Source organism: Cryptomeria japonica, chromosome 7 (genome assembly GCF_030272615.1).
Source record: "Cryptomeria japonica chromosome 7, Sugi_1.0, whole genome shotgun sequence".
Lineage (NCBI taxonomy): Eukaryota > Viridiplantae > Streptophyta > Pinopsida > Cupressales > Cupressaceae > Cryptomeria > Cryptomeria japonica.
In genome coordinates this window covers 609,227,932-609,246,383 of record NC_081411.1, presented here as the reverse complement: position 1 = coordinate 609,246,383, position 18,452 = coordinate 609,227,932, and the positions used below count along the sequence as shown (strand labels likewise).

Here is an 18,452-nt window from a genome sequence, read left to right as displayed (position 1 = left end):
TGTGTGCTTTCTCTTCATTCACGATCATTCTACATTGATCAATTATATGTCTAATATTTTCAACCATGACTTGTTTATCCTCATGATTGATGTGATCAACATCATTTCCAACTTAATTGTCAATTATATGCTAGATGTCATTAATTTTCTTGTTTATGTGTTTGAGAGGATCAAGCGTCTAATCATATAATGAGGAGGTGATTGGATGATGGATGGGATTAGTTTAGGTTTCTTGTTCGTGGCACTTTATAAGAAGATGGATGGAATCGATTAGGATTATTTTAGATGGATTTTCTTAACTAAAGGTTGGTTAAAATTGATGATGGGGAACTATTAGATATGTTATTGTCATTAAAGGAAACACCAATCCTTAATCTACTATCCATCATATTTGATGAACAAGTTGACTAATTCAAAATCCTTCTAGATACTATAAGAAAAAAATAAACTAACAATCTTATTGAAGTATTAGGTGATAAGGGGTATGTGAAAGAAAAGACAAAATATGGAAGAGAGCCCAACACCTGCCGATATGCCAATAGTTTCTATGATATTACACAACGAGTATCCTTTCATTTTTTAACATTGCTCATTACGTGTCATAATTTTTATACTCTAAATATACATAAAAATATTTACTTTCATAAGTTGGATATTAAGATTGAATCTTCTCTAGGAAGATTATAAGAAACTATTGACTTCTACCTTACTCCTCATAAAGGTTGGGTTTGGGCTTGTAGCTTACTCCTCATAAAGGTGGGGTTTAAGATTGAGTATTCCCTAAAATGACTAAAAGTCATTAGTCGCTTTCGTATGATTGGGATTCGGGAATGAAGAGGAAACAGCATCTTTCATATGGTATTAAAGAAAGTATTGGCTTTAATATCATTCTAAATATAGAGGAAGCAAGCATCATCTTTCATTAGTCATGGACGTAGTCTCGGCTAAACGAAGGTTCTAAAGAAATCAAATGGACACTTTCAAAATTAATGATGTCCATTGCTATTTTACAGGTACAAAAGTCTTGTGATTATTCCCAACGAACGTCTCTTCACCAAATAAAAATTCAGAAGTTCCATTGTCTCATGACGTCAGCTCATAGTTTTTTCTTTTCTCTTTTGATTTTAAAGATGATCCTGTTGCTTTCACACGCCTCCTTTAGCCACATATTCATTTCATACTTATCTGCAGAATTGGATTTTCAGATGAACAGTAAAAGGCCATGAGGCGATAAGAAAGCAAAAGCGATTGATTCTAATTGCTTGCACTAAAAGATAATGCCCACTAACAAGAATATCTGTACAATCGGGACATATACTCACATTCCAATCTAAAAAAATAACATATGTCCAAAATCACATAATTGTATGTTGAGCATAACTCTTACCACTTTTTTTTCCTGTAATTATTCTGAGAATCTTGGGCAAAAGAATAGTTTTTTTGGTCAATTGGGGTACTCAGATAACTTATACCCAATGCATTAAAGCTAGAATTCATACTAGAATACCTTCAGATTTGGGATTCTTATTTTTGTTGTTTAGAGAAAACCCTTTGTCTTCTGTGTTGGGTTATGGAGGATAAGAGTGATGTGAAGCTTCTATCATCCTGGGCAAGTCCATTTTGCATGAGAGTTATTCTTGCATTGGAATACAAAGGAATTAAGTATGAAATCATGGAGGGAGATAAGCTGAACCAGAATGAATTTCTGCAGCAGTGTAATCCTGCAGTGAATAAGGCGCCTGTGCTTATTCACAATGGAAAAGCCATCCCTGAATCCTTAATAATTCTAGAATACATAGATGAGACATGGCCCTCTCACAATGGATTGGATCTTCTCCCCAAGGATCCTTATGCTCGTGCTCTCGCTCGATTCTGGGGCGATTTCATTGACAAAAAGGTATTCTTCTTTGCCTTCATCATCTTATATGTGGAATACTAGGGAATATTGTATTTATATTCATATCTTGTTTATGTGGATCTGCTTATAACAGTAGGGTTTCTTAAATATTACGGCTTTTTTTAGTAGGGTTCATCTATTACTGTGTGATTTCTGTCTTACGTCTTTATTTGTGAATGTTTAGACACAGTCGATATGAGTTTTTCACAATTCATGTAATTAAAATTAAGATTGTTTTTAGATTACTTGACCAATAGTTATTGACATTTTCTGGACTGTCTTGGAAAGATTTTTCCTGGTGAATGATTCATATTTAGATTTAATATTCTATACACATGCTTTTCCCTTGTCTCACCTAAACTAGATGAATAATATATATTTAATTATTTCTTTTCCTTTATTATTTTAATATGTTTCGAGATAGTTGTATTGTAAAAGATTTATTGAACTATTTAGCCATGTGGAAGCTAACATATTTTATTCTTCTTTCCTCCTTGAGTGTTGAGGAAGATGCATGAATCATGTGCAAAGGTAAATTAGTCTTGTCCAAAACAGTTTTCAATTTTTGGGCCGTGCATTAAGGCACTTTATATGGGTTTATTTTATTTATTATATTGTATTCTTTATGTTAAGATAAATATCTTAAATATATTTATTTAAGGATTTATAATATTTTTCTGATCATGTATTAAGATAGTAGGATGTATCAATTAAGTTATTTTAATACATTATGATTTATGCATAATTTATGTATTGGTGCATCTTAAGAAGTAGATAGCTATTTCTTATTATATATGAATTTATTTTATTTATTACATTATATTGTTTATGCTAAGATAAATATCTTAAATGTATTTATTTAAAAGATATTCAATGTTGATGTGTTTTAAATTTAATATAATTTTGAGATTGATATTTGTTAATTTTTTTAGATAAATTAATTTAGAATATCTATATTGTTATTTTTATTTATTTTTAATATTAATATTTTATAAATTTACGTTTGTTTAAATTTATAAATTTAATTTTTACTATTTTTTATAATATTGAGAGAGAGAGAGAGAGAGAGAGAGAGAGAGAGAGAGAGAGAGAGAGAGAGAGAGAGAGAGACTTATGTGAGGCATCTAAGTGTTGTACAAAAGAAGACAAGCGTAGCGTAAATTTTGGTTGTTAATAGACTCACCAAATCTTATAATGTACTTATGTATTTTTAAAAATTCTAAAAAAAAAAAATTAAATCATCTATCTACAAAATATTCTTAATGTATACAACTATATATTCCAAGATGGCTTACTTAACAGACCTCATATGGAATTATCAAATTGCTTCCTTTTATCACCTAAATATTTTTTTTTTGAATTTGAGGTCTTATAATCATCTTATGTTTTATCTTCCACTGTTAGTGAATATCCTTCATTTCCAACTTTGTCCCTTTGTGCTCAAGGGAGTGAATATATTAAAATTCATCAACCAAAGAAAACTTCATCAAAAGGATCATCCATTCCTTTTAATTCTTTATAACTATAGGCAGCTTTGTATTAGCTACAATATTAATAAGAGAATAGATCCACATAGAGTTAGAAGGGACTTGAGTACACCCTTCTAATTTGGCATATCTCTTTCTCTAGTACAAACAAATCTCCTAATCTACCTCTTTGCCTAAAACTTTCTCTAAAATGTGTGGCTATATAAATCTAGTATAGCAATCTTAGAAGTCTCCTTTAATTGTTGTGGGAAAATAGTAAGGTGATGAGATTCAACTCCATTTTACCAAGTACATAGGGAGGAAAAATTTGTGGAGTATTTTGTGAGAAGGGTAATCCAATTCATGTTTGCAATCAAATTGGCAAAATTGACGTCTCCTTTCGTCATATGAATTCCAAGCACTATTGAACTGAATAATTACTTCTTTATTATTACATTATTGATAGAACTCCTTGGGGATCCATATAATGTGATTTATTGTTAAAAGGAAACCACCATCAAACAAAACATTATTTATATTGCTTCAACTCACATTCCAAAAAAACTGATCCAATTCTAATAACTCTTCCTCATTATAACCTAGAGAGAATACAAGACCTTCTTATAGTAGTGAGAATCCATAAGACCATATATATAATAGAAGCAACACCAAAAAGTTATACTTACATAATCCACTTTTTGCTTCCATGAACTACACCATTTTTTCACAATGATTTATTCAAACAATGTAGATTTGGATAAGTGCTATGCAAGGAGTCTATGATTTCTTGGCTAACATCCTAGAGCTTACCAAAATAATTCCCAATAGCCTTATAACAAGATGAAACTAGTATTGTAGTGACCAATATGAAAGATGGACTCAAACAAGAGTGGACGAGGATTCCTTAAAAAGATGAAAGGAGGGATACCAAGGTTTCAAGTTTAAGGTGTAATCTTCACCAAATTAGTTTTTCTTAATAGTTTTCAATTTTATTGATATTGTACATTTTTATTTTATTAATTGTTGTAGTTTTTAAAATTTATATTTTTTTAATTTTATAAATTTTAATAAAAATCAACATAATTTATTTATTTAAATATTTGTGTGTTTCTCTTTTCAAAAATTTAAATGAAAATAAAACAAGTTTATTAGTATAATGATTTGTTGTGTACATACTTTTTTATTAAAGAGATTTATTAATAAAAATTGTAAGGATTACAAAAATTACATTATGAAGAAAAGGAAATCAATATGATAATAATATGTATTAAACTAATGAAAATAAATTAGTATAATTACTACCATATCCGTCTTTAGAATAATTTTCTTAAAATAGTTGAAAGATAATCTTATCAAATGGCCTCATATATGAATTGAATGGGCACCTAGGAAAGGACGCCTCTTGACTTTTTTAGATAGATATATTTTTTTTAAGATAAGGTAGCTAGTACATAATTTTTTTAAATATACAATTAATTATTGTGTACTCAAAATATAACAAACATATATTTAAATATATGGCTTACATATTTTCTTCAAACATGGCCAAGCTTATGTAAAGATGGAGTGTAGAGTTGACTTTTTTGAGAAATGATGAGAATACTAGGATTTTTTTATGTAGATTACTTGACTATTCAACATTTTTGTACCACTATAGGAAGGGACATTTTATTCATGATAAAAAAGAACTTATTCAATGACCATGTTCACAATACTACAATCTTGGAAGAATTTGACATGAATTTCATTGACATTACAAAGAGTAGAATGTATGGGAAGTTCATTAAAATTACATATATCAAACCCTCTTGAGGGAAGGAAGTTTCTATGGCCATATCTAACTATGACTATCAAGTTGCCACTACAAATATTAGTGGATTCCCTAATGAGAATTTTTAAGTACAACAACCTACTTCATGAAAGTATGAATCTATTTTCAGCAGGCCTATTAAAATGTAACACATAGAAGATTTATTAACAAAAAGTATTAATATTACAAAAATTATATTTCAAAGAAAGGAAATTAAAAGAATAAGAATATATTAATTTAAAAAATATAAATTAATATATTTATTAAAATAGTTTAAATATCTTAATTACATTAGCCTCGAGAATTTTAGGAATATCGTTCTTAATATTTCTATATTGAATTTGTTATGTAAGATATATAAGAAAATATATCTAGATATTAATTATTTTAACTTTAATTTAAACTATTTGATTTTAAAAAATACTTAATTGAAAAGTTATTTTATTTGTTAATAGTAATGCAATAAATCACATAAACTATATCCAAATTTCTAATTATTTAAATGAAAATAATTTTATGCTTTAACTTTCATATAAATATCATTTGTAGCATCTATATAACTAGTAAATAGATTCAAGACTAAGGAGGATTTTTCAATGAGCATGGTGTTGTTCCCCCATCCTAAGGCTAAGAAGGGTAAGAAGAAGATCTCTTCTAAGAGGAGGGTGCAGTCTCATTCTTGTTGGACTAAGAATTTGTATACAAGCAAGGAGTAGGTTGTAGACAATGATTCCCCTATTATTGATCAAGTGAACAAGGTTAAAACTAGGGAGGTTCACCAACTTGATATCTCCAAAGGTAAGTCTAAAATGGATGATCATACAGTTGAATCTTCACGTTTTGGTGAATTGAGGAAAGGGAAAGGCTATATTTGTGGTTTGGCCAATAATATGCAAACCCCTAATCATGTGCCAAAGATGTAGGGGAATGTGGAACCTAGTGTTCCAGGAGAGTTTTCTTTTCTTCTTACCAATAGGGAGGAAGTTAGTGATGTTAATGGTTTAGGCCGGGAAGGTATTGTGGGGAATTTAAACTTGCTAAATGGTTCTTTCATGAAATCAATCATATTAATGTTAGGCTTAGAATCTTGAATATAAATATTATGAACAATTCTTAATGGGAATGTGAGAATTTCTCTTCCCTTGAGCGAGTTAAAAAAGATCCAGTCCTCAAAGAATGCAATGGCTAATGATATTTTTCAGTTGAAGATTGATTATGTTGAAAAAGTCACTAGTTTTGAAGAGAAGTTGCAGGAGGTCAATAACAACCATGATACTATCTGCAAGATTAGTCAATGTTCTATTTAGAATAGTGTAGAGGGGCTAAGGATTCTAACCAATAAATTGCATGAGCTTAGAGAAGATCAATTGGTGGATAGCTTCATAATAGAGATTCGAGATGAAGGTTGTAGTAAGAAAGGCAAGGGTAAAAAGGTTGCCCTTAGTGAGGAACTTGGGCCTCTTATCTCTCAAAATAGAAAAGGAATTAATAAACTTTTCTAATATGCAAAAAAGGTTTATTGATGAGGAATTGGAAGCTGCACTAGTATTTTAAAGAATTAGCTCAGCAGTTAAAACACTTGCTTGGTGAAACTGCCACCAAGGTTCAAATCCCCATTGGCCTGCTATGCTCACAGGCTTGGAACTTTCATTGGGTTGGCATGCTCATGGATTTGAACAACAATAGTGCTCAGCACCTTAAAAGGTGCCCACTATTGATAAAAATAAAAGCATTAGATGTTTTAGTGGTCTATATTTTTTGCTAGCTTTTGGCAATTTGTTGGTTTTTGTTGTTGTTGTTGGTTGGTTTTTTATTAGGATAAACGAGTTTTGAGGGGACCGGAAACCCCATACAACAGGTTTGAAGGGGCCTAAAACCTTCGGATAACACAGGGATCTAGACCCAACAATAGGACGCGTTGCAAGTAGTTGTTGTTGGTTGGTTGTGTTTCTTTATGTGATAGCATTTTGTATATAGGATTTCAAGTCCCTTCAAAACCTATTTATCCTTTAATAAAAAGCTAGTAAATAGATTCACAAGTATGTTAATAGTAAGTAGAAAGATTAAAAAAAGACATGGATATTGTATTTTAGCATATACTCAAGAATTATTTTAATTTTCATGACTCCTTTAATTCAACTTTTATTTCATGATTTTTCTATAATAATAAAATAATACAACACATGAAAACAATTATAAAATAGTTAAAGGAAAAAAAATTCAAACACATAATTCAATATACTTTATCATGATAATTTTTCAGTTGATCTTTTCTTAATTAGGTAACATGATTAATAATATGTTTATTACTAAATATTAATTGTTTGATTGTAAATTGTTGTCAAATTTTAGTTAAGGGATTTTATGTATATGGTCATGACATGAGGCATCCTTGTTCTTAAATATATCAATCTAAAACACTAAAAAATATTTAGATATATTACTCTCTAGTTGTTTTATTTACTTAAAGGGTTTTTGAAATTAAAAGTAGCAAAACAAGGGTGTTGTCCCCAAAATACAAAGAAAAACTAGCCAAGGCAACACTTCCACAACATACAAACATATTATAAAACCTTAACAAATATAGGCAAAAAGAATAACCTGTCAAACCAACAACCCAAACTTGACTCAAGTAGGGGAAAAAGTAATCAAGCCTTGCCAAGGAGGGATTTGGGGGAGGGGGAAAGACTTTCCCATCTACTTGTGGAAAACCACCATCCAGGAAATACAATCATTCAGACCATCAATAGAGGGAGCGGGGGGGAATCCGCAGAGTTACAATCTGAAGTGCCAAAGAGTGTTGTTGCAGAGAAGCAGGGGCTTGCTATAGAACAACATCGGGTTGTTGCAGAGAAATGGCATTAGGAGTTGAAAATGATGAAACAAGGACAACTAGAGCTTCATCCCCAGGAACGATCGCATCATCCGCAACAATAGGAGCTAGCATCTCATCCTCATCAGAGTCTGAATCAGAAACAAAGATAGTCAATTTTTTTTCTATATTGTCTTTCCACCATTTAGAAGCACCTCTATGATGTGAAATAGGGTAGTCTGAGGCTAAATGGCTTGTAGAGAAGCATTTTCAATAGTGGAAGGGGAGACCCTCATAATTCAGCAGCTGCGACCAAGGCCTATCCCCAACCATGAGGATCACATCCCTTGGGAGAGGCAAAGAGATGCCAATGTCAACTAAGATGTGAGCGAAGGTGGAGTGAACCATAGAAGATGTGGCCTCATTTACCTTTAAAAAGTAGCCAATAGAGTTGCCAATGGCCTCATAGCAAGATTCTTCCCAAAAGTGGAGTGGAAGATTTGGAAGGCGAACCCAAATCGGATGCACATTAAGCGGTCCAGTAAGAGAGTTAAAGGAATTTGTCCAAGGCTTAATAGAGGGGGAGAGCTTCCCAAGCCCACAACTTTCCTAAAACCAAATCCCCATCATTCAAAGAAATAAATGAAGCAATAAAAAAGCCTTTAGCACAAGGAAAGAGCTCAATATTATGAGCAACCAAAGGCTTCCAAAAGTCACTTACCCAACAATGGAGGTCTGGTAACGAGGGCCAAAATCTAGAGAATCCCAATGTTGGCCACCACATCCTTTCCATAGACCACCACAAGGGAGGACTTGGCACAGGGAAGAGGACAAACACCCTTGGAGAGTTGGGCAACAGATTTGGCAACACAAGAAAAGTTGTGTTTGCCAACGAATGGAGGTCTTAGTGGGGCCTCTTAGTGGGGCCCTAACACCCACAACATCATTACAAGTACCCTTTTTAGATTCAATGTCATTGTTTCATTTTACTTTACAACTTTTAAGAATGTTTATTTTATTTACATTATTTACTAAAAAGTTATTTTATTTAGCTAGTAATTTTTTTTTACTTCAATTATTCTATTTTACTTTAAAATTATATAAGAATTACTTTATTTTATTTATATTGTTTATTAATTTTTACTTAAAAGATGTTTTTATATGAATATTAAATTTTAATATTAATTTATATTATTATAAATATATGGGAATATACAACTAATGACTTGTCAAAAAAATCAGAGAAAGTAGAAGAAAGTATAATGAGTTAGAAAGTCTCAAGAGGAGAATTATGTAGAGAAGGGTTAATGCAAAGAGAGTTTGAAGGTGGCTTTTGAGCATACTTGGCAAATTGTTAATGCATATTATAGTTAAGGCTTGAGAAGATCATGAAGAAGAAAAAGAGAAGGTAGTGGAAGGTAGTGAGACTCAAGGGCTTTGTATGATATCAATTGGATACTTTGATCATTATACTTCTAGACAATCTTCCAAATTTGAAAGTGTATGTATGAAGAAGAAAGGGAATTATAGTTAAGCATATACATTTTTGGACTACATTAGATTTGATTAATAATTAGATGGGTCAACACCATTGGTTTCCTTACATTAGGGTTTTTGCAAATAATATCTTAGACTAAATATGATAGAAACAAAGTGGTAAAATGTCACCTATAGTTAATTGGAAATATGTCATTCTATTTTTGTGCTTAGATTCTTAGTTTTAATCCATTCAAAGAGTTGATGAAAGAACCACTTCTATGGATAAGGATGTACAATATCTAAAATAAGCTATGGTCAAAAGATAGTTTTTAAGTAATGGGTAAAATGATAGGAGAATATGTATACAATTCTACAACCACAAAGAACAAGGAGTTGGCATCCTATGTTGATATATACATAAGAATGGACCTTAATAAGCCTATTCACCATTTAGTTAAGCTTAACTCTTTAGTTGGGTGTAGGAGTTTCAGTATTATGAATATTTATCTATTTAGTGATTTAAGTGTTGGAAAACCACTCATGTAGTCAAAAAGTGCAAATTAGAAAGAAAGGTGGATTTGGTCCCTCTATATAATTATTAGAAATATTGGCAAGAAAAAAAATAAAAGTAGGACACAACTAATAATTTAGGTGGGACCTTTGTAAGGAATAAGACAATAAGGAAACAACTATTCGGACCCTAGGATGCACCACTACATAAGTTATTCTAAGTTATTGTCGATGAGAATAAATTATGCATTGGTGCATCCCAAGACCATTTCCAAACAATAAAGGGAGAGGAGGGTACGATGCCTATCAATAAGGAATGCCATGTAAAGGAGATCCATTCTTACAAAGGGATCAAGTAGGCGAGAATGTATTAGAGAAAGAGAATGATTTCCTAACTCATTCAAGAATGAATAATATGGTGAATATCCTTTTAGATGATGGTGGTAGGAAAAAGAAATTAGTCAAGCATAGATTTGAGAAATTAGCTAGATTGAGGGATTACAACACATGTCTAAAGAAAGGGGAAGAGAAAATGTGTTAAGGTTTACAAGGATAATTTCAAGGTGGAAATGGTGACTAAGGAATTTGAAGGGTAGGGATTAAAATATAAATGGTAGCAAGGTCAAGGTGATAGCTATGGAAGACCTAAAGAAGCATTCTTAAGCATCAATCAAGAAATTCTATCGTAGTGAAAGTGAGAACCTTCCCCCCAAAATCCATGAATCTCTTATAATAGAACAATATAAGTGGGCTTCACAACCCTAGCACATATCATTTGAAGAAATGGCTAGTGGAGGGTCATAAGCCAAATATGTATAATATATAGTATACAAGAGAGCTATCAGCCACACAAGAAAGTGGCATGCAACTCCTTGCAAGCACTAAGACACCTAAAAAACCTTATATAATGCAAGGAGAGCTATATGCTACATAAGAAAAAAATGTGCAACTTCATGGAAGCACTAAAACACCTAAGAATAGACCTTAACAACTAGATCTAATGAGATACCCATTTACGACAAACTCTACACTAAAAGGTGATTTGTAATAAATCTCGTTTACATAGATCTGTACAAATAGACAAGAGGTAAATATGAAGAAACAAAGGCGCAATCAAAGGTAAATCAATCGTGAACAAAAACCCATCTCGGCCTCGCAAATAGATGCAAATAATCCTTACGCCAAAACCAAAGGATTGCCGAGCAACTTTCAGGTAAAAATATGAAAAAACTATGCTTGGGAAAGTCGCTTGAAAGGACTCTTCCCTTGGTAATCTTGCATGCAGCACTGCCAATCATCAGGCTAATGCAAAGACCTCATGACCCTTGACACATTCTAGTCGATCTGATAAATGCCTTCTTTCTTCACATAGGATTGAAAAATTAATCTCCTGCAACTAAAATATAAGTGATGCAATGCAAACAATGTTTTCAACTAAACTCGGAAAATTAACCAAACCAAATTTTCGTCTACGCAGATTTGGCTCTGATACCATGTCAGATTGGCCAAGATCTTATTGAGATAAAGTAGATGCTCAAGAGTAAGCATACAAATACTGAACGCAAAGTGAATTAATTCAATACGTCATGAGTTGAATAGATATGCATAAAGATGCGCAATATACAGTGTCCTAGAGAGGTATCCACCACATAAGAAAGTGGCATACAATTCCATGGAGGTTTTAAGACACCTAACCAACCTTATCTCTAGAAATGGAAAAAATTTAGAGATAACAATGAAAACTAAGAAAAGGCTTCTTGATTAAGTAAAGTTAATATGTGCAAAACATTAAAGCAACAGTTCCTTAGGATGCTTTTGGAGTTCAATCATCAAATCTTTCATGCTATCAAAGTTTTAGATCAATGATTTCTTATATCTTTTTTGAGGAATATAGTTTTAAATGTATTAAAAATAGTGCATTTTAGAGAAAAATGGATACCACCATTGCATTCACAAGGTGTTGAAATCTTAGGATTATCTTTCTAAATGTAAAAATTAAAGTCTAAAAGAAAATAGAAAATTTAGGATCTTCAAAATTCACGCAAAAAAATATTTGCAATGGTATGGATCGATACATATCCATATACTCATATGATGTATTATATGTGATCATAGCATAGTCATGACAGCAATAAAAATAAAACTTTGATGATTTTTAACTTTTTTTTGAGTGGTACTGCTTTTAAATCAATGCATGTTTTGACCAAATTTGGTTGACATTAACGAGGCAAAAAAAAACCCTTACGAAATTTGAGCTTTTGAGGCAAAAATGTATGGAAATAATATTTTTCTTGGCAAGAGAAGGGGAGAATGTAGAGAACATTATCATATGCCAAGGTAGCCCCTAGAAATTCTTAGCCAAGGGGTGCTTATTAGGACTTCTCTACCAATACACTACTAAGGCTCCACTAAGGAGTCACCTTCACTCAGCCAGTGGTATACCCAATTATCACTAACTAGTCATTTAGTCATGGCCCTCGATAGCCAAAAACCCTTATTCACTTGCCTTAAATGTGATATTTCATTCTTTTTGGAAGAACATGGGCATACAATATTAAATTTTTTAAAAATGAATATCCATCAAAAAAAAAAATATGATTCATTTTCATTGATGCTGGCATTTGTCTCAAATTTTGCTATTGGTGTATTTTATTTCCTATTAAAGTCGGAACGTCCTTTTTGGCTACCAAGCTCAGACTAGGCAACCTCGTTTCCTCCTAGACAAGCACAATTCCAAGCACCATGTCACAAACATATAAGAGATGTCAACATTAGTACGATATCGACATATCGCCTCTAGAAACAAATCGCCCAACACTGTCTTCACCCAATGTAGGAAATCGTTATCACTGTACTTGAAAACCCATTTCAAACTATCATTCAGTCACCCTCCCTCAAAAAGCCACCATTGTCTTGGCCTTCTGCAAGGAAAGATTTCTTACATTGTTGTACACCACTTACCAAGCCAAACTGACACTTACACCAAGACATCTTCACACAAGATTCACCAACAAGCAACAACAAACTAACCTTCCCTGCCACCTTAATAGGACTTAAGCACTTCTTGGAGAAGGAAATGGTGACACACATTAACTCCACATTAATTTTTAGATGTACTCACTCCCATACCATCCAACGAGATCGCTCCTACTTCCATCATGTCATCTAAGGGAAATTCCCAAATCGTCTCTTCAATCTCTGCATTAAATCCTACTACTCATTTGGAAAGTATGTCCGCTTCCACATTGCCATACGTTGAACATGTAAAATTTTAAAATATTTGAACATTGACAACAAGTTGCAAATTTCCTTCACCACCTTATGCAAATTTCCAATTATTAGAGTCGCTTTTCATTATGGCATTGATTATGATTTGCAAATCACCTTCCAGATGAATCAACGATACCAAGAGCAATTTGCCAAGTCAAACTGCTAAGTAGGCCGCTCTAGCCTTTGCCACATTGTTAGATGTCATGCTAAGCCCCTACCTACTCCAACCTGAAGTTCTACCCATGTGATCACGAACATTGTATCTAGTGCCTGGAAGACCAATATTACCCTATGAAGCACCATTGAAATTGATCTTAATCCAACCTAGATCAGGAGGCATTCATACCACCATCTCATATGGGACTTGAGGAAGATTAACCCTTCTAGACCCATTAACAGACAATGTGTTCCAATGTTGATCATCACACTATGTTGTATCAAACCTTGATTTTCTACATGTACTTTGGACCAAATTTTCGTATATCTTTGGAGACCTATATATCTATTCATTCTCATATTATCTTTCTATATTTTTTTTCATTCCCCTTGATTATGCAAACAATATATTAGTTAAAGTTGATACCTTAGAAGGATTAAAAACATTGCAACTCTTGTATGTTCTAATGATATAAAGGCTTATCTTATTATTCTCCTCTTATGAAGATTGCATCTCCATCTTATAATGTTCCTAATGAGATTAGTATCAATATATCTATGACCCCTATTGAATCTCAATATATCTATGACCCCTATTGAACCAATGAAGTAGTACATTCATTATATTCTAGATACAATTGCTTAGTATACATATCTATTAAATATTTTATCCATTTTTTGTGTAATTCATTTGAGAACATACTTCTCCTCTTATCTTGTGATTTTTGTCTTTTGAGCTTGTTCCTCATCGATCTTCACATGGATTTCAGATTTAATCTAATCTAAATCTAGTATTTAGATGTTACACTATTTTTCAAAGGCATATTTATATCTAGATTATCTATTCATCCAAAAGATGGGGCTTTATTCTACATATACCATTGGATTTATTTATTCCCAATGAAAGGAACATTATTTGCAACTAGTAGATCATTTTCTATCTTCATTTCGTCACCATTGACATAAGAGCTATTTCTTTACGCAAGATATTTATAGTACTATCTTCTTTCTCATATTAAAGAGATTATTGCAATTTTATGATAGAAGTAGTCTTATGGAGTTCTTGTTGACTTCTTCGTCCTTCCTTCTTTCAATAATACACATTGTTCTCTCTCTTTTGAAGGGGATAATTTATTATACTTTGTAGCTAGAACCCATCCATTTATTAAGGGGGTAAATTTCATAAATATAACAATGTATGTGGGGTGTGGACAAGTCTATGTAATTCCCTTATGTTCCTCTTGCAGACATTAGAGTGACATTGTCAAAAAGTACTATTGGACCCAATCTAGTTGGCAATAAGATAGAATGTCTTTGATAGAACATATTACTTAATCTATTCCTTAATGATCTTAATTGTAGTGAGGACTTACCTTCTTCATAATGATGTTAAAGAGGTTAAAAATCAAGTAAATACTTTCTATAAATACCTTCTAGATTATCTACATGGGTTGTTGGAGAGTATGTGAAGAACACACCTATTAGTGAAGTAGATAGTAGCAAAGGGACTTAATGCAACACTCTTAATGAAAGCTAGCTTAAATTTTTCTACTCTTCCAACATCAAGTTGGAAGGTGTACTAATCGAATTCTCCCTCCTAGAAAGGGGTAGATGTCATAAGTGTAACTATGTATGTGAGAGTGCAAAGGGTCACTGTGATCCACCCCACCCACTCCCACCTTAGTAACTTTAACATAAATACTATATAGATTGCTGGTATATAGTACTTTCCCCATGTTCCGAACTGAAAATAATAAACTGCAAATTCTTGATGGTCATCTAGAACGTGGTAGAGGTTAAGTTTTTTCTATTTTTGAATGATGTATGTATATAGAATGGTACATTTACATTTTTGTAGAATATGGTAATTATAATACCTCCCTTTAATTATTGAATTTGTTCAGATTCTTTCGATTGTGGGTGGAATTGTGAAAACAAAAGGGAAGGATCAAGAGAAAGCAAAGGTTGAGCTGGTGGAAGAATTCATAAGGCTTGACAACACACTGGCAACAATATCATTAGGGCAAGCCTTCTTCTCAGGGGATCATATGGGCTTCATAGACATAGTTGTTGCGCCATATATGCCATGGCTGAGAGCTGTGGAGCAAATGGTGAACTTGAAGCTCCCTGACTCTTCCAAATGCCCTCACATGAACCACTGGATGGACAAGATGTATGATCACCCCTGTGTCCGAAAAGCCCTCGAGCAGCCTGACAAACTATTAGACTATGCAAAGTCTCTCAGGAAAAGAAATTTTGGTTCTGTCTAAAAACCTAAATATAACATACACATTCTCATAGAATGAACTGGAGCATTATACTAACACAAATTTCAGGTAAGGCAATTATTCTCTCTTGTCTTTCTTATCGCCTTCAAAGCGAGGCTGTACATACATGAAGATATTTATGAGTAAAGCTTAAAAATGGGTTTTGTTAGTCTTCTACATGTAAGATAGTCATCATGTATACAACGAGGTTGCTACTTGATTCAAACTAGCATTTTGTAGTATGGTCTGTTCTTAAAGCAAGAGTAAGGCTGAGATGTAATGAGAAATGTAAATCGTGAAAAATATGGAGTCTTATATTTGTGTTTTTGATTGATTGTCTTAACAAACTTTATCTCTAGATATAGATATAGTTGACAACAATGGTAACATAGTTCTTTGCACAAAATGGGAAGCATCTTCTTTCTCAGTGATCTGAAATTAGAGTTTACAAACAATAACTTGTAAATTAATTCCAATTACAGTTTATTCCCGATCCTGACAGTATTGCATGACTATGCTTTTAACCGTTGAAATTACAAGAAGATTTATGCTTAAAACACTTAAAAGTAACAATGTGTTTAATAACATAAAATAAAGAACATAACTAAAAAAGAAATGAGAGAAATAAGAAAGAGATAGAAGAGACGCAAACAATTTGATAACGGAGTTCGTCCGGTTAGGACTACGTCTCCGGGTCCACTTCTCAATTCGGGGACCGCTTTATTAATGTCGCTAGGCAAAACACGCCTTCTTACAACATCCAAGCTTCAGCCTTTACAGTCTCTCTCTTTCGCACTTGAAGATAATAACTTCGTGCTTACAATAATCTCCTCACTTACAAAATTCTCTCAAGAATTACAATAATTCTCCCACAAGAATTACAACTGGTTCCTTCAAGACTAAATGTCTCATATCTCTTCCCTTACAAAGGAAAATGACTCCCCTTTTATACATAAAATATGCTTTATTTGGTCTAAAACCAAATAACCATAAAACTCCCCAAATTACATAACAAATTAACCCATTTTGGCTTCCATAATTTCAAGCCATACAAAATATAAACTCCCTTTGTTTGGCTTGTATAATTTTAAGCTATACAAAAATAAACTATCCCAATAATATGTTGTTCGTCTCTACCTACATATTAAATTTGGGTTGTTTAACAAATTTCCTAAGTTATGACTAATTTGGGGTCTATTAATGTATTTTCGTAGGGGCTTGGGTAATAACAAACTTTACACCTGGCTAATCCCGAAATAAAGGTAGCTTCCAAAAATCAAGCAAAATAAATGCATGAGATGTTGGGCGGATTTGTTATGGATAGATAAAAACTCATCCTCAATTATAACATATACCATAAATAGCCTATTGGTTGGCCTTATTTTCAAGAGGGCAATGGTTGGGAGTTCAACTCCCATTATCTAATTCGAATTAAATAACCATTTTAATTTGAATTTGAATTTTTTCCCTCTCCTTAAAGTTTTTATAGTGTCATGCTGACGTCATCAAAATCCGTATTTATCTTGGAACTTCAAACAATCATAACTTCTTCATATGAGCTCCGTTTTTGATGAAACGAACGCCGTTGGAAAGCTCTCATCGGACTCTTCATTTTGAAATCCATTGTTGACCACTTTTGAGATGGTCTGATTTCGCCCTTTATCTAGCCCTCTGGTTCACCTGTTTGACAAAACTTTGACCAAGCATAGCTTTTGCATATGAGCTCTTTTTTTCGCCCGTTCAAGTTGCGTCGGGTTCCATTCTCTGAGCTCTTTGCAGTGATACTGAATTTGAGAGATTATGAGACTGTAAATTTTTGGCCTTCGTAGATCCACCTGGATCACTCAGCAAACGTGCTTGTTTGCTACTTCGCCTCTGTGGAAAATGGCGTGCATCCCAATTCTTTTCCACAGCCATTGTCAAAGGAGACTGCTGCACTTATCATGGATAGCATTCCAATTCTCAATGCAACTGAAAGACAGAATGGTCATAAAAACTTACTAAATATTGAATTACATGCAATAGATACGCACATGATGGAAAGACCATATGCTACACATCATTTGAATATCTATTTATATTACTAAAACCCAATTAATATGTGCTGGTATTTTAGGTGCAAGGATGAAACAACGGATTTTAAAATAAATAAATTGAAGTTTGATAGCCAGTTTCTAACACCTCTTGGATACCAAACCTGTGACTATTGTTCACTACATTCAAGTTTACTTTTTATATTCTAAATTCAGAAAGTGATATGGTTTGTGTGTGAGAACTCACTTGTAAATTGATCTTCAGTAAAACAATATGCAAACCGGATGTCTTCATTTTGATTTTGGTTTCAGTGAAATGAAAATTGATTTTTCTATGTTTTGATCATTCATACATTAGTAGGCTCTTTATCATTTTAATACATTTTAATTATTACAAAATAAACTCATTAATCAATTAATGGCAAGTCATAAGAGACAATCTTTAGCATAAAATTAATTATAATAAAAATTGTATCTCTTTTCGTCAATGCAATGTATCCTAGTTATTACATGATATCTTAAATTATTATTGTCATATTTATAAAAGAGTCAGGTCTAAGTTGAATGTCAAGAAGCTTTTGAATCACAGTATTTCTATAGGAGGTAAGAACATCTAACAATAGTAGGAGCAAAAGCATTGCTCATACAAAAATAATTGTTGAAAGAATCCACCAACTTAATATAGAAAGGAAAAATGAAGACTATCCTCCAATGTGAGGATGTATAGGATGTTGTTATAGAAAAAAAATGCA

The 18,452-nt window shown here is 32.6% G+C and overlaps 1 protein-coding gene across 1 annotated transcript; it reads left to right on the top strand.

The window, feature by feature from the left end:
- Positions 1–1,385: 1,385 nt before the first annotated feature.
- On the top strand, positions 1,386–15,997 carry LOC131060625 (glutathione S-transferase U17). The gene is made up of 2 exons (XM_057993932.2): positions 1,386–1,897; positions 15,305–15,997. Exons 1-2 carry the CDS (start codon positions 1,571–1,573, stop codon positions 15,668–15,670), a joined length of 693 nt encoding a protein of 230 aa, XP_057849915.2. The 5' UTR covers positions 1,386–1,570; the 3' UTR covers positions 15,671–15,997.
- Positions 15,998–18,452: the final 2,455 nt, after the last annotated feature.

What these genes read in the sequence shown, in the direction of transcription:
- LOC131060625 (XM_057993932.2), top strand. Translation starts at nt 1,571, where the DNA reads ATGGAGGATAAGAGTGATGTGAAGCTTCTATCATCCTGGGCAAGTCCA. An exon ending in GCGATTTCATTGACAAAAAG is followed by an intron (nt 1,898 to 15,304) that starts GTATTCTTCTTT and finishes GAATTTGTTCAG; the next exon opens with ATTCTTTCGATTGTGGGTGG.